The sequence below is a fragment of the Oncorhynchus gorbuscha genome, linkage group LG06, assembly GCF_021184085.1.
Source record: "Oncorhynchus gorbuscha isolate QuinsamMale2020 ecotype Even-year linkage group LG06, OgorEven_v1.0, whole genome shotgun sequence".
NCBI lineage: Eukaryota > Metazoa > Chordata > Actinopteri > Salmoniformes > Salmonidae > Oncorhynchus > Oncorhynchus gorbuscha.
In genome coordinates this window covers 77,904,385-77,922,950 of record NC_060178.1, presented here as the reverse complement: position 1 = coordinate 77,922,950, position 18,566 = coordinate 77,904,385, and the positions used below count along the sequence as shown (strand labels likewise).

Here is an 18,566-nt window from a genome sequence, read left to right as displayed (position 1 = left end):
AATAATGATCTAGTGCCATAGTTACTCTGTAGGGTAAGAATAATGATCTAGTGCCATAGTTACTCTGTAGGGTAAGAATAATGATCTAGTGCCATAGTTACTCTGTGGGGTAAGAATAAAGATCTAGTGCCATAGTTACTCTGTAGGGTAAGAATAATGATCTAGTGCCATAGTTACTCTGTAAGGTAAGAATAATGATCTAGTGCCATAGTTACTCTGTAGGGTAAGAATAATGATCTAGTGCCATAGTTACTCTGTAGGGTAAGAATAATGATCTAGTGCCATAGTTACTCTGTAGGGTAAGAATAATGATCTAGTGCCATAGTTACTCTGTAAGGTAAGAATAAAGATCTAGTGCCATAGTTACTCTGTAGGGTAAGAATAATGATCTAGTGCCATAGTTACTCTGTAAGGTAAGAATAAAGATCTAGTGCCATAGTTACTCTGTAGGGTAAGAATAATGATCTAGTGCCATAGTTACTCTGTAAGGTAAGAATAATGATCTAGTGCCATAGTTACTCTGTAGGGTAAGAATAAAGATCTAGTGCCATAGTTACTCTGTGGGGTAAGAATAAAGATCTAGTGCCATAGTTACTCTGTAAGGTAAGAATAATGATCTAGTGCCATAGTTACTCTGTAGGGTAAGAATAATGATCTAGTGCCATAGTTACTCTGTAGGGTAAGAATAAAGATCTAGTGCCATAGTTACTCTGTAGGGTAAGAATGATGATCTAGTGCCATAGTTACTCTGTAGGGTAAGAATAATGATCTAGTGCCATAGGTACTCTGTGGGGTAAGAATAATGATCTAGTGCCATAGTTACTCTGTAGGGTAAGAATAATGATCTAGTGCCATAGTTACTCTGTAGGGTAAGAATAATGATCTAATGCCATAGTTACTCTGTAGGGTAAGAATAAAGATCTAGTGCCATAGTTACTCTGTAGGGTAAGAATAAAGATCTAGTGCCATAGTTACTCTGTAGGGTAAGAATAATGATCTAGTGCCATAGTTACTCTGTAGGGTAAGAATAATGATCTAGTGCCATAGTTACTCTGTAGGGTAAGAATAATGATCTAGTGCCATAGTTACTCTGTAGGGTAAGAATAAAGATCTAGTGCCATAGTTACTCTGTAGGGTAAGAATAATGATCTAGTGCCATAGTTACTCTGTGGGGTAAGAATAAAGATCTAGTGCCATAGTTACTCTGTAGGGTAAGAATAATGATCTAGTGCCATAGTTACTCTGTAAGGTAAGAATAATGATCTAGTGCCATAGTTACTCTGTAGGGTAAGAATAATGATCTAGTGCCATAGTTACTCTGTAGGGTAAGAATAATGATCTAGTGCCATAGTTACACTGTAGGGTAAGAATGGTAGAATATATGGGGTCTGGGTCATGTTCAAACAGTCTGGCTCGTCCAGTATACGCGTCCTTTCCAAATGGGGTGACAATAGAGATCCATGGGGCAATAGTCAAACTGTGGTCCTGTCTGTTTAAACATTGTTTATACAAGTAGGAATCACAATCTATACTTCCTCTTAAAATGGGATAAGAATGGTAGAACATGGGGTCTGGGCCATGTTCAAAGAATTTATCTTTATCTCCAAATGTGGTAAGGACTAAGGTCTGGGAAGGGTATGGAGTCTCTCATTGTGGTTATGATTCTTATTCTTTACTCTGCAGTGTGGTTCCAATGGCTTAGTATGTTGGGGGGGAAAAGGGTGATGGTAGCATCTGGGTTGTGGGTTTGATTCCCGCGTGGCCCGTGTATACAAATATTTGTGGTACTGTAGCTGTTACGTGTGATGAGGCTTGCAGTTTGATTTGTTGTATGGTCTTGCTGCATGATAGTTCCAAGCACTTTCTCACTGTACGCAGGAGAGGACGATTTTGTTTACAGATGTCTCCACCAGTTGAGGCTGGTGTGAGGAGCTATAGGAGGAGAGGCTCGTAATGGCTGGAATGGAATAAATGGGATGATATCAAACATATGGAAACCACATGTTTTACCCCGTTCAGTTTATTCCAGTCCAGCCATTATAATGAGCCTGTCCTCCTATTGTTCCTCCCACCAGCCTCCACTGGTATCAACCATGAATTAAACTATGAACAGATCCCCAAAAATACAAAGAGATTTGAAAAATACAAAGATAAGTAACTGTTTAACATCGTCCTGCGCTGTTAACCTCAGTCTCCACTAGTGTAAGTTATTCCATCCAGAATGAATAGAAATACACATTGGTATGCATGGCACACACACACACACACACACACACACACACACACACACACACACACACACACACACACACACACACACACACACACACACACACACACACACACACACACACACACACACACACACACACACACACACACACACACACACACACACACACACACATGGTAGATCAGAGCAGGGAATATATTGGTGTTATGTAAACTGGCATTGAGGCAGGTGTTGCATTGTTTCTCTAACCCCTGGACTCAGACACATGTAGGCCACTCAGTTTACAGTACATGACACTACTGTACTGTATATAGGCCTATTTTACAGTATATCCTCCTTATAGGCGACAGGCCACACTGTAAAACACTATCCTTTTATGTATGATTATTAACCTTTATTTCTCTCTTTCTCTCTCTCTCTCTCTCTCTCTCTCTCTCTCTCTCTCTCTCTCTCTTTCTCTCTCTCTCTTCTCTCTCTCTCTCTCTCTCTCTCTCTCTCTCTCTCTCTCTCTCTCTCTTTCTCTCTTTCTCTTTCTTTCTCTCTCTCTCTCTCTCTCTCTCTCTCTCTCTCTCTCTCTCTCTCTCTCTCTCTCTCTCTCTCTCTCTCTCTCTCTCTCTCTCTCTCTCTCTCTCTCTCTCTCTCTCAGGCTTAAGATTCCTGAGAGCCTTGAGATTGATACAGTTCTCAGAAATTTTACAGTTTTTGAATATCTTAAAAACAAGGTAAGTATAGGGCTTTCATTGGACGACCGCCACCACTCCAGCACGGTAGCACCACAACAACTATCTACAGAATCCGTCTGACATAGAAGCTCGGGGTCAGGTTTGCTCTCTAGACACTCTCTGGACACTGCTGTAACACTTTATTTTACAGTCCTGTTCCAGACTTATACCAACACATTTAAACTTATGTGGTAACAACTCTTCAAAGCATGCATTGAGCATTTATAGTAGCTCCCTGGTGTTACATATAGTATACTCCCTGGTATAAATGTTACATATAGTAGCTCCCTGGTATAAATGTTACATATAGTATACTCCCTGGTACAAATTTTACATATATTATACTCCCTGGTATAAATGTTACAGATTGTATACTTCATGGTATAAATGTTAAATATAGTATACTCCCTGGTATACATTTTACATATAGTATCTCCATGGTATAAATGTTACATATAGTATACTCCCTGGTATAAATTTTACATATAGTATATTCCCTGGTATAAATGTTACAGGTAGTATACTCCCTGGTATAAATGTTACAGGTAGTATACTCCCTGGTCTAAATGTTACATATAGTATACTCCCTGGTATAAATGGTACGTATAGTATACTCCCTGGTATAAATGTTACATATAGTATACTCCTTGGTACAAATGTGACATATAGTATACTCCCTAGTATAAATGGTACATATTGTATACTCCCTGGTATAAATGGTACGTATAGTATACTCCCTGGTATAAATGGTACATATAGTATACTCCCTGGTATAAATGTTACATATAGTATACTCCCTGGTACAAATTTTAAATATAGTATACTCCCTGTTATAAATGTTACATATAGTATACTCCCTGGTATAAATGGTACATATAGTATACTCCCTGGTATAAATTGTACATATAGTATACTCCCTGGTATAAATGTTACATATAGTAGCTCCCTGGTATAAATGTTACATATAGTATACTCCCTGGTATAAATGTTACATATTGGATGTCATAAGGTGAATGCACCAATTTGTAAGTCGCTCTGGATAAGAGCGTCTGCTAAATGACTTAAATGTAATGTAAATGTAGTAGCTCCCTGGTATAAATGTTACATATAGTAGCTCCCTGGTATAAATGTTACATATAGTATACTCCCTGGTACAAATTTTAACATATTGTATACTCCCTGGTATAAATGTTACAGGTAGTATACTCCCTGGTATAAATGTTACATATAGTATACTCCCTGGTACAAATTTTACATATAGTATACTCCCTGGTATAAATGTTACAGGTAGTATACTCCCTGGTATAAATGTTACAGGTAGTATACTCCCTGGTATAAATGTTACATATAGTAGCTCCCTGGTATAAACGTTACATATAGTAGACTCCCTGGTATAAATGTTACATATAGTATACTCCCTGGTATAAATGTTACATATAGTATACTCCCTGGTATAAACGTTACATATAGTATACTCCCTGGTATAAATGTTACATATAGTATACTCCCTGGTATAAATGTTACATATAGTAGCTCCCACGGTGCTTATTCCAATGAGTCTCACTCATTTCATCTGAAATTGTTATGTAATCACTATGTATTTTTACTTTAATTTCTCCATGTAGTGGCTGAGTAAATAGCAGGACTGTACAGTAAAGTGTCACTGAGGTTGTCTCTTGATGACTGTTTGGCCCAGCGTGCCTCCCCTGTCCTTTCTGGGCTCTTAACACTGTAAACACAGAGACGTTGATTAATGTACAGTAATCCTCTCTTTCTGTGGCTTAGCCCTCGTGTACAGGTGAGGGAGAGATAGTGAGGGAAGGAGAAAGAGATGGAGGGAAAGAGAGAGAGAGAGAGAGAGAGAGAGAGAGAGAGAGAGAGAGAGAGAGAGAGAGAGGGAGAGAGAGGGGGCGGGAAAGGGAAAGTGTATGATGTATGTGGACCGATCCTGAACTAAAGCATGACACGTTCCCTATTACACCAGGGCAAGAATAGGCACTACAGTAGCTGTTGCCTATATGTAGGAAACACAACACAAGATGATGGTTAGAGTGCTGGCAACAGCATTCCACAAAAGCTGTCATGACATAATGTACGTTCTTAGCAGTTCAATAGAGTAATCCCTTTCAGCTTAATGGATTTTGTTTGGTTTTATTGCATTTTTGTTTTTGACCTGATCCCACCCCCCTAGAGACCCACAGTCCCATTCATTTCCTGGCTTAGCGAAAGAGAAAAGAATAGAACATTTTGTTTTTATGATTTTTTACTTGCATCTTACATTTTATTTAGCATCTTACTGGCATACCATGCCAGACATAAAGACAGAACTTGACGTAATGATAAAATAATGACAGGAGCAGAGAGTACATGTACAGGACAGTACAGTACTTTACAACCTAAGCCAGGTGTTTTCTAGCCTCACCATCTCAGACCCAATAGATGAGCCTCTCCCATTACATTATTCTCTTTCTGTCACCCTTACCTGGTCTGGATCTCTTTGAGAGATTTTTATGGTTCTTATTCTACCCAGCAATTCCATCAAGCTGGTGAACCTGTGTTCCATCTTCATAAGCACATGGCTAACAGCTGCCGGATTCATACATTTGGTAAGTGGCTGGGCGGGGGGGTTGGGCTACGGGGGGAGTAAGGGAGGTGAGAACTCCTAACGCTTGGTCCGAAAACAACCTCTAGCCCCTCCCTTCCCCCTGGATGTGTGGCAGATCTGAAGTGCTGAAGGGTCCCTGACCAACCCCTACTTCCTACCCCCCGGGGACTCCTGTATGTCCGAAATGATCGGATAGGTATGTAAGCAATACGGAACAAAATATATACAGTTGTGGGCACTAAAAATGTAGTTTAAAAAATAACCTACGCTGCGGTATATGTTTTTTGTGACAAACTATCGCTGGGATACCCTAGAGCGCCGTGTTGCTGGGATACCCTAGATCGCCGTGTTGGTGGGATACCCTAGAGCGCCGTGTTGCTGGGATACCCTAGATCGCCGTGTTGGTGGGATACCCTAGATCGCCGTGTTGCTGGGATACCCTAGATCGCCGTGTTGCTGGGATACCCTAGATCGCCGTGTTGGTGGGATACCCTAGAGCGCCGTGTTGCTGGGATACCCTAGATCGCCGTGTTGGTGGGATACCCTAGATCGCCGTGTTGGTGGGATACCCTAGATCGCCGTGTTGGTGGGATACCCTAGAGCGCCGTGTTGCTGGGATACCCTAGATCGCCGTGTTGGTGGGATACCCTAGAGCGCCGTGTTGCTGGGATACCCTAGATCGCCGTGTTGGTGGGATACCCTAGATCGCCGTGTTGCTGGGATACCCTAGATCGCCGTGTTGGTGGGATACCCTAGAGCGCCGTGTTGCTGGGATACCCTAGATCGCCGTGTTGCTGGGATACCCTAGATCTCCGTGTTGGTGGGATACCCTAGAGCGCCGTGTTGCTGGGATACCCTAGATCGCCGTGTTGGTGGGATACCCTAGAGCGCCGTGTTGCTGGGATACCCTAGAGCGCCGTGTTGCTGGGATACCCTAGAGCGCCGTGTTGCTGGGATACTCTAGATCGCCGTGTTGCTGGGATACCCTAGATCGCCGTGTTGGTGGGATACCCTAGAGCGTCGTGTTGCTGGGATACCCTAGAGCGCCGTGTTGCTGGGATACCCTAGATCGCCGTGTTGGTGGGATACCCTAGAGCACCCATTACAGCAATAGTTCTGCCAGTACCAAAATACAACATGTTCAGTGCCCGTAACTGTATGAAAATCCCCAGCCTTTTTGAAGGCAAGGTGAAGCAGAAAATGACCATATTGCTTAAACCTATCTGATCCTCTCAGATCCCCAGCAGGGCCTAGGGGGTAGTGGCCCGGGCTTGATTTGGGAATCGGCATGTTAGTTAAAAAGGCTAGGTGGGCGCCATCTTTGTATAGCCCCCATCCACCCAGTTCAGATGTGCTGCCACCCGAGGGGAGGGGGCTAGGGATTGCCTTCGGACCGGCCAATAGAGGGTGTTTCCATGTGATGATGAAGAGCTAGGGGCGCTTTAATCAATCAGTAGAACTACAGATCAATGTCTGTCCTTTTTATCAGTGAAATGACAGCTCAATCAATCAACAATGTCTGTCCTTTTTTCAGTTTTTCTCTTATTTCTTACACACAGCTGGCTCAAGTTGTCAGTACATTTATGTCAATGGCTCAACCAACAGTACAATAACACACCAACTAATATAGCATTAGAACATGCAGGAGGATACCTCTAACCTCCTGACACTAGATGGCAGCATCAGCTCAATATTAAGGTTCCAGAAATGCTGCTTTGTCTGATCAGAGTGAAAGCACGATAGTTCAGCAGGGCCAGATTCAATCAAACTTGTGTTGAGAAGGTTATATGCAGGGCCTTTGTTTGCAAACTGCTGCCCTAAGTGTCAGAACCATGTCGTGTTCAGTTCAGTTCACTTGTTTCCGAACTGGAGGCACTAACCAGTGGAGGAGGTACTTGATAGTGTCACAGCATCCTCAACCACGCCGGAAATGCATTAGTCCACTGGAAGACATGTTTGTTGGCTACTGTGTAAACTCTGCAATGCTGGCTTGATTGACTCTTAAGACCATGTTGATGGTAAGACAAACCTAGAGCACCTGCATGCACAGAACACATAGAACCTGCTTCAGGGGTTGTGATCAAAATCCTTCCAATGTTTTTGCTTAAGACTGACATTCTACCCTGTTCAAATCTCTTTCCCGTTTTTAGGTGGAAAACTCAGGGGATCCTTGGGAAAACTTCCAAAATTCCCAGTCACTTTCCTATTGGGAATGTGTCTACTTGCTCATGGTCACTATGTCAACAGTGGGCTACGGGGATGTCTATGCAAAAACCACCCTGGGACGCCTGTTCATGGTCTTCTTCATCCTTGGGGGTTTGGTAAAACAACGTTTTTCTCCCCCCCTCCTCCCCCCTTTGCCCCCTCGCCCCCCCACCCTCAACCCGCCTGTCCCCATTTTCACACTATATAGAACTGTTAAACCAGACAGAACAGTTAGTCTTTCAATGTCTTCATCAATGTTAGCAATGTTTACATAGCACTGTTAAGCTTACCTATTTTTATATGTACATTATAAAGTGCATTCGGAAAGTACTCAGACCTCCACGTTTTGTTACGTTACAGGCTTAATCTAAAATTGATTAAAAACATTTTTTGGGTTGCTTCTGTGTGTCGCTCTGGATGGGAGTCTGTTAGATGACTAATGTGATGTAGTTGTTGAGCGGCTTCACTGCAAGTATATTCTATGTTTTAAACATTCAATCAATCTACACACAATACCCCATAATGACAAAGCAAAAACAGGTTTTTATAAATTTGGGCAAATGTATAAAAAAATACAATTCACCGTAGGGATGGTGCCAGGTTTCCTCCAAACGTGACGCTTGGCATTCAGACCAAATATTTCAATCTTGGTTTCATCAGACCAGAGCATCTTGTTTCTCATGGTCTGAGAATCTTTAGGTGCATTTTGGCAAACTCCAAGCAGGCTGTCATGTGCCTTTTACTGAGGAGTGTCTTCACTCTGGCCACTCTACCATAAAGGCCTGATTGGTCGAGCGCTGCAGAGATGCTTGTCCTTCTGGAAGGTTCTCTATCTCCGCAGAGGAGCTCTGGAGCTCTGTCAGTGACCATCGGGTTCTTGGTCACCTCCCTGCCCAAGGCCCTTCTCCCCCGATTGCTAAGTCTGGCAGGGCGGCCAGCTCTAGGAAGAGTCTTGGTGGTTCCAAATTTATTCCATTTAAGAATGATGGAGGCCACTGTGTTCTTGGGGACCTTCAATGCTGCATACATTTTCTGGTACACTTCCCCAGATCTGTGCCTCGACACAGTCCTGTCTCGGAGCTCTACAGACAATTCCTTCGACCTCATAGCTTAGTTTTTGCTCTGACATGCGCGGTCAACTGTGGGACCTTACATACTGTAGACAGGTGTGTGCCTTTCCAGATCATGTCCAATCAATTGCATTTACCACATGTGGACTCCAATCAAGTTGTAGAAACATCTCAAGGATGATGAATGGAAACAGGATGCACCTGAGCTCAATTTCGAGTCTCATAGCAAAGGGTCTGAATAGTTATGTAAATAAGGTATTTCTGTTTTTATTATTAATACAATTACAAACATTTCTAAACATTTTTCTTTGCTTTGTCATTATGGGGTATTGTGTGTAGATTGATGAGGGAAAAAAAAGAATTTCATCCATTTTAAAATAAGGCTGTAACGTAACAAAATGTGGAAAAAGTCAAGGGGTCTGAATACTTTCCGAAAGTGCTGTAAGTACCTGCTTAGGTTACTATTGATGCTATTTGTCTATTAGGACTATTTCTGTGATGCCTCCTGTAGTAGCCTACTGTATATTTGCACTTGACAATAGTCACTCATGTCTTGCTTCCCTCCCTATAGCGTGTGGATTGTATTTGTCTGAAGAATAGAGTTATAAGATAATGTGCTACTAGCAGATTGATAATGCGGTTGTTGCTGTTCTTCTTAAAGCAGTCTGTTGTTTCAGGACTACCCCCTTCCTCTCGTGTCCCTCCCCACTATTCCAACAAACACAGTGGCAGGAAGACCAGGCCTAGGCCAGCCTGAGTGATACCATAGCGACCGCAGCTCTTTACACTCTGACATTTAACCCCAGTCAGAACAGCACCCCCTAGAGGAAAATGGGCTCAATACAGCTAAACAGATTTATGTTAGTTTAGACTGTTAGCCTGTAACTCGATCCATCTCATATGATCCAATAGAAGATGACCTCCAGCTGTTTGAGAGTGTGCCTTGTGGTTGTCATAGCGATGTGAAGAAAGAAAGAGAAAGAAACAAAGAAAGAAAGAGTGTTACTCTGTCTGGAGGCTGTTTAGGTCTGGCAGCAGTAGGTCTGTTTCCTATCAGGAGTGCCATTAAATTACTCCATTGTGGTGATTCTGTAAACCCAGATCAAACTCAAAGCAGCGCTCACATCAACCTCACATCGTAACACATTATTTCCCCTGGATTTGGGTTTCGTGAGTATATTGGCTTAGTAAAAGGTTAATGGATAAAACAGTAATGAAATAGCTCAATAGTTCATGGTTAGCTGAACAGTTCGGTTGGTAGAGTGTAGCTCAGTTGGTAGTGCATGGCGCTTGCAATGCCAGGATTGTGGGTACGTTTCCCAAGGGGGTCCAGTATGAAAATGTATGTATTCACTACTGTAAGTCTCTCTGGATAAGAGCGTCTGCTAAATGACTAAAATGACAACATAAAAACAGTTAGCAAAAACCTGAACAGTTAGTGGATAGCTAAACATTAAGCAACAGCTCAACAGTTTGTGAATAGTTATGCGGTTAGTTAAAGGCTCAAAATGGTTACAAAATAGCTAAATAGATCATGGATAGCTGAACAGTTGGCACATAGCTCAACAGATAGTAGATAGCTAAATGGTTAGCAAACTGCTCAATACTTAGTGGACAGCTAAACAGTAAGCAACAGCTCAACAGTTTGTGAATAGCTATAAGGTTAGCAAACTTCTCAAAGGTTGGTGGTTAGCAAGCAACTCAACAGGTAGTGGGTAGTTAAATGGATAGCAACAATCTAGACAGTTCGCTAAACAGTTTACAAACAACACTTTGTGAATAACTAAACAGTTAGTGGGTAGATAAATGGCTAGTAAAAAGCTCAGCAGCTAAAGAGTTATCAAAAATGGCTAAACAGTGCTAGCGGGATATTGCTGTTGACATAGGCAGTTAAGAGTGAAGTACCTCCGGACAGGACAGGAGGCTGCAACTTTGCAAAATGCATCCAGCTCATTCCCACTGCCCTCCAAATGAGTCTTAATGTGTTTTGCAGCTGTGGACCATCAGGCCGGCCTGCTCAAATCAACCTGCCACATCATTGGTGTTTGTTGGACAAAACATGGCACATAGGTTTTTTTCCCCTCTTCTCTTTTGCTACTTCCAGATGTTTTAGATCCTATCACAGATCAACCGTTGTTGGACGGCTGTGGCGATATTTACGCTTTACACTTTTTCTTCCCAAAACCCATGACCCTTAAAAAATTGGGTTTTCTTAATTAAAACGTTTTCTTTCCTATTTTTACCCCCAAAATAAATTTAAAAAACTTTGATTGGGCAACGCATCTCACTATCTCTTAGTTTGTTCTCTCCTTTAAAGTGTCAGTGCTAAGTGAGAACTACAAGAAACTTTTGGACACTCATCCCCCCAGTTTTTCAGCATTTGCACATTTATTTGATATCTTAAGAAAAACAACCCCCCCCCCCTCGCCAGAAATCTGTTTGGATTCAAGGGCCCGCTAGCCGATCCCCCCTCCACCTCCTCTATGGCGTAGTCTCTTTTTTAGTCTCTTCTTCTGTCTCCCATCTTCTCCTTAGGCCATGTTTGCCAGCTACGTCCCTGAAATCATAGAGTTAATAGGAAACCGCAAGAAATATGGTGGTTCCTATAGTGCGGTTAATGGGAGAAAGTAAGTATTTTCCGGAAGGTTCTGCTGTCTTTCCTTGTACGCGGTAGAACCCTTTCTGCATGCCCTTTTCTTTTTTCTGTTCCATGCATGTAGGCCATGTTTGCTCGCTACGTGCCAGAAATTGCTGCTCTCATCCTTAATCGGAAGAAATACGGAGGGAGTTATAACTCAACACGAGGCAGAAAGTAAGTCCAAATCCAGTCAAGGTGTGGTTGTGTGACACAAGTGCTCCCCCCCAGGTTAAGAGTGATATGGGGGTTGATTCACCAAGTTACAATTACTTTAAAGTCACACTGCGTGACTGGAGACCTTGGCCATAAGGACACACATGTCCATGTCCCTTTACTCTCTCTATTTATCTCATTCTCCTTGTCTTTATTCTCTCTCTGTCTTTATTCTCTCTCTGTCTTTATTCTCTCTCTGTCTTTATTATCTCTCTGTCTGTATTCTCTCTCTGTCTTTATTCTCTCTCTGTCTGTATTCTCTCTCTGTCTTTATTCTCTCTCTGTCTTTATTCTCTCTCTGTCTTTATTCTCTCTCTGTCTTTATTCTCTCTGTCTGTATTCTCTTTCTGTCTGTATTCTCTTTCTGTCTGTATTATCTCTCTGTCTGTATTCTCTCTCTGTCTTTATTCTCTCTCTGTCTGTATTCTCTCTCTGTCTGTATTCTCTCTCTGTCTTTGTTCTCTCTCTGTCTGTATTCTCTCTCTGTCTGTATTCTCTCTCTGTCTTTATTCTCTCTCTGTCTTTATTCTCTCACTGTCTTCATTCTCTCTCTGTCTGTATTCTCTCTGTGTTTCCTCTCTCTGTCTGTATTCTCTCTCTGACTTTATTCTCTCTCTGTCTGTATTCTCTCTCTGTCTTTATTCTCTCTGTCTTTATTCTCTCTCTGACTTTATTCTCTCTCTGTCTTTATTCTCTCTGTCTTTATTCTCTCTCTGTCTGTATTCTCTTTCTGTCTTCCCTCTCTGTCTGTATTCTCTCTCTGTCTTTATTCCCTCTGTCTGTATTATCTTTCTGTATTCTCTCTCTGTCTGTATTCTCTCTCTGTCTTTATTCCCTCTCTGTCTGTATTCTCTTTCTGTATTCTCTCTCTGTCTGTATTCTCTTTCTGTCTTCCCTCTCTGTCTGTATTCTCTCTCTGTCTTTATTCTCTCTGTCTTTATTCTCTCTCTGACTTTATTCTCTCTCTGTCTTTATTCTCTCTGTCTTTATTCTCTCTCTGTCTGTATTCTCTTTCTGTCTTCCCTCTCTGTCTGTATTCTCTCTCTTTCCTTATTCCCTCTGTCTGTATTATCTCTGTCTGTATTCTCTCTCTGTCTTTCCTCTCTCTGTCTTTATTCTCTCTGTCTTTATTCTCTCTGTCTTTATTCTCTCTCTGTCTGTATTCTCTCTCTGTCTTTATTCTCTCTGTCTTTATTCTCTCTGTGTCTTTATTCTCTCTGTCTTTATTCTCTCTCTGTCTTTCCTCTCTCTGTCTTTATTCTCTCTGTCTTTATTCTCTCTGTCTAAATTCTCTCTGTCTTTCTTCTCTCCCTGTCTTTCTTCTTTCGCTCTCTCTCTCGCTCTCTCTCTCGCTCTCTTTCTTTTGCTGTCTCTCTCGTGCTCTCTCTTGTTCCCTTTCTTGATCTCTTGCTCTCTTTCGCTCTCCCTGTCTTTCTTCTCTCTCTCTCTTGTTCTCTCTCTCTCTCTCTCTCTCTCTCTCTCTCTCTCTCTCTCTCTCTCTCTCTCTCTCTCTCTCTCTCTCTCTCTCTCTCTCTCTCTCTCTCTCTCTCTCTCTCTCTCTCTCTCTCAGTCCCTCACTCAATGATTACCTGAAGTCCATCCTTGTGCTTTTGTTTTTATTTTTTACTTTGATACATCCTATGTGCTGCATTTGAATTTAATTTGAAAACTAGAGCTTTCATGACTACATTATAGACATATGCTATTAATATGTGATGATTTATTCCTAATTATGTACAGTACTGTTATGTGTTGTCCTACTTATTAATTCCGAGACCGTCCAATGACATTCCTCCTTCAATTGTGCTCTCACTATAAGGACGAATCAGGGTCATGATGATACATCATTGTAAAATAACTAGTCATGAAACCCCTACTATCAGCTCTAAAAAGTACACGTTTCTGCTTCACAAGAAAATAGAAAAATACATTAATCCTCAACTGCATTATTATTGGTGGTCTTTTAGTAGCATCATCAATCTCAATGACCTTGCAGGATATGATTTTGTTTCTTGTTTCCATTTTGCTTGAGTTACTTTGATTAAGACATGTTTTTGTGTTTTTTTGCATCATTTATCTGCATGTTCTCTGTGACCTGAGCTCAGCTCTGTTGGCTTTTTCATGCTTCATGGTTCCCATGACAAACCTGACAAAAGCTCAACTTCCTGTCTTGTCACCACCAGCCACATCGCATCATCACTGTGTGACATGACTCTTATTAACCGCTCACTCGCATCATCTCTGCTCGACATGACTCTGGCCATGATCTTCAGTCAGCTCCCACACCCTGAATGCTGGATGCCTCGCTCTCATTGGAGGCTCTCGATTGCTCTTGGCTTGCTTTGCCCGCTTGGTTCTGTGGTGTCGTGTTGTTTGATTTGTGTGGCTGTAGTTGTGTGGGCAAGAGGTTGTGGTGTTGTGTGCGGTGGTGTGTGTGTGTGTGTGTGTGTGTGTGTGTGTGTGTGTGTGTGTGTGTGTGTGTGTGTGTGTGTGTGTGTGTGTGTGTGTGTGTGTGTGTGTGTGTGTGTGTGTGTGTGTGTGTGTGTGTGTGTGTGTGTGTGTGTGGACGTTCAGAACACAGGTTGTTGTGTTGTGTGTGTATGTACAGTGGGGCTGAGTGCCTGGTTCTGTGGTGTGTGTGTGTGTGTATGTACAGTGGGGCTGAGTCCCTGGTTCGGTGGCTCAAACCTTACTGGCTCAACAGTACATCACACAGACTAACTAACCTCTTAGTTAGACCCAGACTAACCTCACTACTCCTAATAGTTTAGCTCAGCAGAATGAAGAGACTTCCTGCATCTCTCTCTCCCACCATCTTTATATGTTCTACCTTACTATTTTCTTCCTCTCCCGCTTTCTCTTCCTTCTCCTTCTCCTACTCTCCCTCATTCTCTCCTTTATCCCCCTCGATCTCTCTTTCTCTCTACCCCCTTTCCCCTCAGTGAGACAAGATTAACGAGATGTTATGTTTGGCTGGCGCCCTGCGTCTCCGTTCACTGACAGGGTGTTGAGAGAAGGGTTTGTCAAAACTGCCTACTCCCACTCTCGCCACCTTTCCCTCTCCCTCACTCCCCCTTTCGCACACTCTCCCACTTTCACTCTTTACTGTACCTCTCTCTCTAGCCATTTCTTGCTATCTCTCTCTCTCCCACCCCCTTATCCTTTTCCCTGGCTGTACTGTACATGTGGTAGTAATCGGGGCCCCAGGTCAGCCTGCCAAGCACAGAGGCTCAGACTGGCAGAATGATATGTGTATATACTGTATGTATGGGTTCATACTTTATATGTACATATCAAGACACATATACAAACACATTTGTCATAATGGTTTATTGTTTCATTATGGAGAGTACACTTTTTGGGCAAGGAAAAATCTAAACAAGTTAAGTTCACAAAACTGTGGGTTAGGAAGATTTCCAACTTCCAGTTAATATTATACATCATTAAGTGTTTTATCTGTAGACATAGAATACAGTTTCATGACACACACACACACACACACACACACACACACACACACACACACACACACACACACACACACACACACACACACACACACACACACACACACACACACACACACACACACACACACACACACACACACACACCAGTCATGTAGTGACAGATCTCACGTCGCCTAGACTGATGTCATAAAGACAAGCGTTCTGTTGGCTCTCGACTCACTGCACTGTGGTTCTTCTTAGGGCTCTGTGGTTTCCATTAGCCCCCCACTGAACAGAGGGACTGGTATGGAAACTGGGCTAATCCCTGGCTGAACCCTGCAGTACTCTGAATGTGTTAGTTCTCTGTAGGCCTGTGCGGGCTTGTAGTCTGAGGTGTGGAGACCTGGAGACTCTCATCCCAGTCAAACATATTATATAATATGTACAGTACGCATTAAGGAATTTAATGCACAATGTATTAACATAAATAAATACCATACTTAATGTGATACTGAACATGAATAAACGACATGAATTACCTACATGAGTAACATTAGAGTATGAATAACATCTCCAGTGTTCAGGTTAGATAGCATCCAAATATATCTTCCTTGTTTCTGTGGCAAAATGTATTTTTAATGCTACACCGTGTTTCACTAGTTACAGAGATGGAGGGCGCTGTTGAGTGAAAGACACGAGATATGTTTGTTTTGGTGCCATTCTTTCTGCATCCTGTAGTATCAGCCAATGGATCAGAGTGTTATCAATGGTGTGGCCTCTGTTGCTGGTGTTTGAGCTGTCTGTTTGCTGTGGTGAAGTATTTGATGTGTTTCTGATGATATGGTTTGTTAGGTTGAAATCCTGCATGGTCTGTAATGCATGTTCTCAGACTTCCCTTGTGCATTTTAGTGTGATGCTGTGCACCTTCTATTGTGGCACTTGGTATTTGTGTGTAATATTTTCTCATATGTTCTGTGCCACTGTGATTGTACACACAACTTGAGTTTTTGTGTTTGAGTCCAAGGTCGAATAAGCCTAAAGGAAGTTATATTTTTTGCAAACCAATTAATAGATTTTGAATCGTAATCCTTACTACTCCTTAAATATACAGCCAAATACCTTCCTTGGCTTGGATACTGTGCTGTTGTTTATAATGCTAGCCCTGGCGCACCAATTGGCAAAATTATCAGTAGTTTGTCCATCCTGCAATGAAGTCAACTGAAGCTATATACTCTCAACAATGGTTCCGCTTTAAAAATCTGTCAAGCTCCACTGATAACACATATATACACTACCGTTCAAATATTTGGTGGCACTTGTTTTTGAAGGAAAAGCTATTTTTTTGTCCATTTAAAATAACATCAAATTGATCAGAAATACAGAGTCAACATTGTTAATGTTGTAAATGACTATTGTAGCTGGCCTTCTAGGCAGACATCCTCTGTCCAATGTTTGTGCTTTTATTTTTATTGACCATTCTGAGATACTGTATGGTTATTCTTTGCAACTCTGCCTAGAAGGCCAGCATCCCAGAGTCGCCTCTTCACTGTTGACGTTGAGACTGGTGTTTTGTGGGTACTATTTAATGAAGCTGCCAGTTGAGGACTTGTGAGGCATCTGTTTCTCAAACTAGAAATTCTAATGTACATGTCCTCTTGCTCAGTTGTGCACCGGGGCCTCCCACTCCTCTTTCTATTCTGGTTAGAGCCAGTTTGCACTGTTCTATGAAGGGAGTAGTACACAGCGTTGTACGAGATCTTCAGTTTCTTGGCAATTTCTCACATGGATTAGCCTTCATTTCTCAGAACAAGAATAGACTGATTGGTTTCAGAAGAAAGTTATTTGTTTCTGGCCCACAAATGCTGATGCTCAAGATACTCAACTGTTCTAAAGAAGGCCAGTTTTATTGCTTCTTTTATCAGAACAACAGTTTTCAGCTATGCTAACATAATTGCAAAAGGGTTTTCCAATGATCAATTAGCCTTTTAAAATGATACACTTGGATTAGTTAACACAATGTGCCATTGGAACACAGGACTGATGGTTGCTGATAATGGGCCTCTGTACGCCTATGTAGATATTCCATAAAAAAATCTGCTGTTTCCAGCTACAATAGTCATTTACAACATTAACAATGTCTACACTGTATTTCTGATCAATTTGATGTTATTTTAATGGACAAAAAAAGGCGACATTTCTAAGTGACTCCACATTTCTGAATGGTAGTGTACATGCATATGAGATGTCTGAGATGAACTCGTTGTGTGTGTGTGTGTGTGTGTGTGTGTGTGTGTGTGTGTGTGTGTGTGTGTGTGTGTGTGTGTGTGTGTGTGTGTGTGTGTGTGTGTGTGTGTGTGTGTGTGTGTGTGTGTGTGTGTGTGTGCATGCGTGTGAGAGAGTGTGTGAGTGCTCCCGCGCTTGTCTTAATGCGGAGCCACAATAAACCATGTACTACGCTGCACAAATCCCATATACTGTACTCAGTCTCTGAAGATGACTTCTGGACATTGGGAGTAGGAAAACATGACTGATGTTTTTGTCTCCCTGAATGGGACACATCATCTTCTGCCAATGGCTGTTGACATCTCACTGAGACCTCTGATCATCATCTGATCTCACCAGAGAGCTCACAGCCTCATCACATCGCTGGATAGTTAGTCCAGGGCCCAGCATGCAATCACCGCTGCTCTTCTAAACACTTCATGGAATGAAGGCCAGATCTGTGAAGATCATTGTGTTCAATGGCTACCAGGCCATGTGTTGTCACCATGTCTACCAGGTGTCCACCAGATCATGTCTTCTCCTTTCCTCTGGCCATGACCACCTCAATCTGCTTCAGCCTGCATCAGTCTGCCTCAGCCTGGCCTCAGTCTGCTTCAGTCCACTTAAGTATGCATCAGTCTGCTTTAGACCTCTTCAATGTGTTTCAATGTCACTTTGGACACACTGATCTGGACTGGAACTCATATGGACTTCCTTACCGTTCATATTCAGACAGCTGAGAGAATTCACTCACACTCTTACAGTCGAGTCATGCATATACAACAGGAGTTCATGTATCATCCAATGGTCTCATCTTCTCCCAGTATGAGAACATGGGTTTGGATCAGTGTTTGTTTCCGTTAGAACATATTGAGCCTGATGAGTTAGGTCTTGTAGTGATCAGGGCAGACCACAGTTCCTCAGTCAGTAACCCAATGCACAGTCTAACTGCTCCACCAATCGCATACAGGGACAGAGCTGCAGAAGCGAATTGTCATCTGGCATCTCTTGAATAGAGACATTGTAATTACACAGATTGTCTTACAGGTCTTTTTAGGGCAATTAGGGTAGCTCGCCGTCTCTGTGTCCAATGTAATCCCCTTGATGACAAGAGGCTGGACTCAACAAGAGCATGTTTGGGTTTCTCTTCATTTGAGGTGTGACGTCGA

At 42.2% G+C, this 18,566-nt stretch overlaps 1 protein-coding gene across 14 annotated transcripts in view; it reads left to right on the top strand.

Moving 5' to 3' along the window:
- LOC124038361 (calcium-activated potassium channel subunit alpha-1) overlaps positions 1-18,566 on the top strand; it is a 201,661-nt gene that overhangs the window by 108,578 nt on the left and 74,517 nt on the right. For all 14 annotated transcript variants that reach the window (XM_046354162.1, XM_046354157.1, XM_046354151.1 and 11 more), the window contains exons 5-8: positions 2,880-2,955; positions 5,486-5,561; positions 7,711-7,881; positions 11,371-11,462. In XM_046354162.1, coding sequence (XP_046210118.1) covers positions 2,880-2,955; positions 5,486-5,561; positions 7,711-7,881; positions 11,371-11,462 — 415 coding nt within the window. The remainder of the gene's footprint in view (positions 1-2,879; positions 2,956-5,485; positions 5,562-7,710; positions 7,882-11,370; positions 11,463-18,566) is intronic.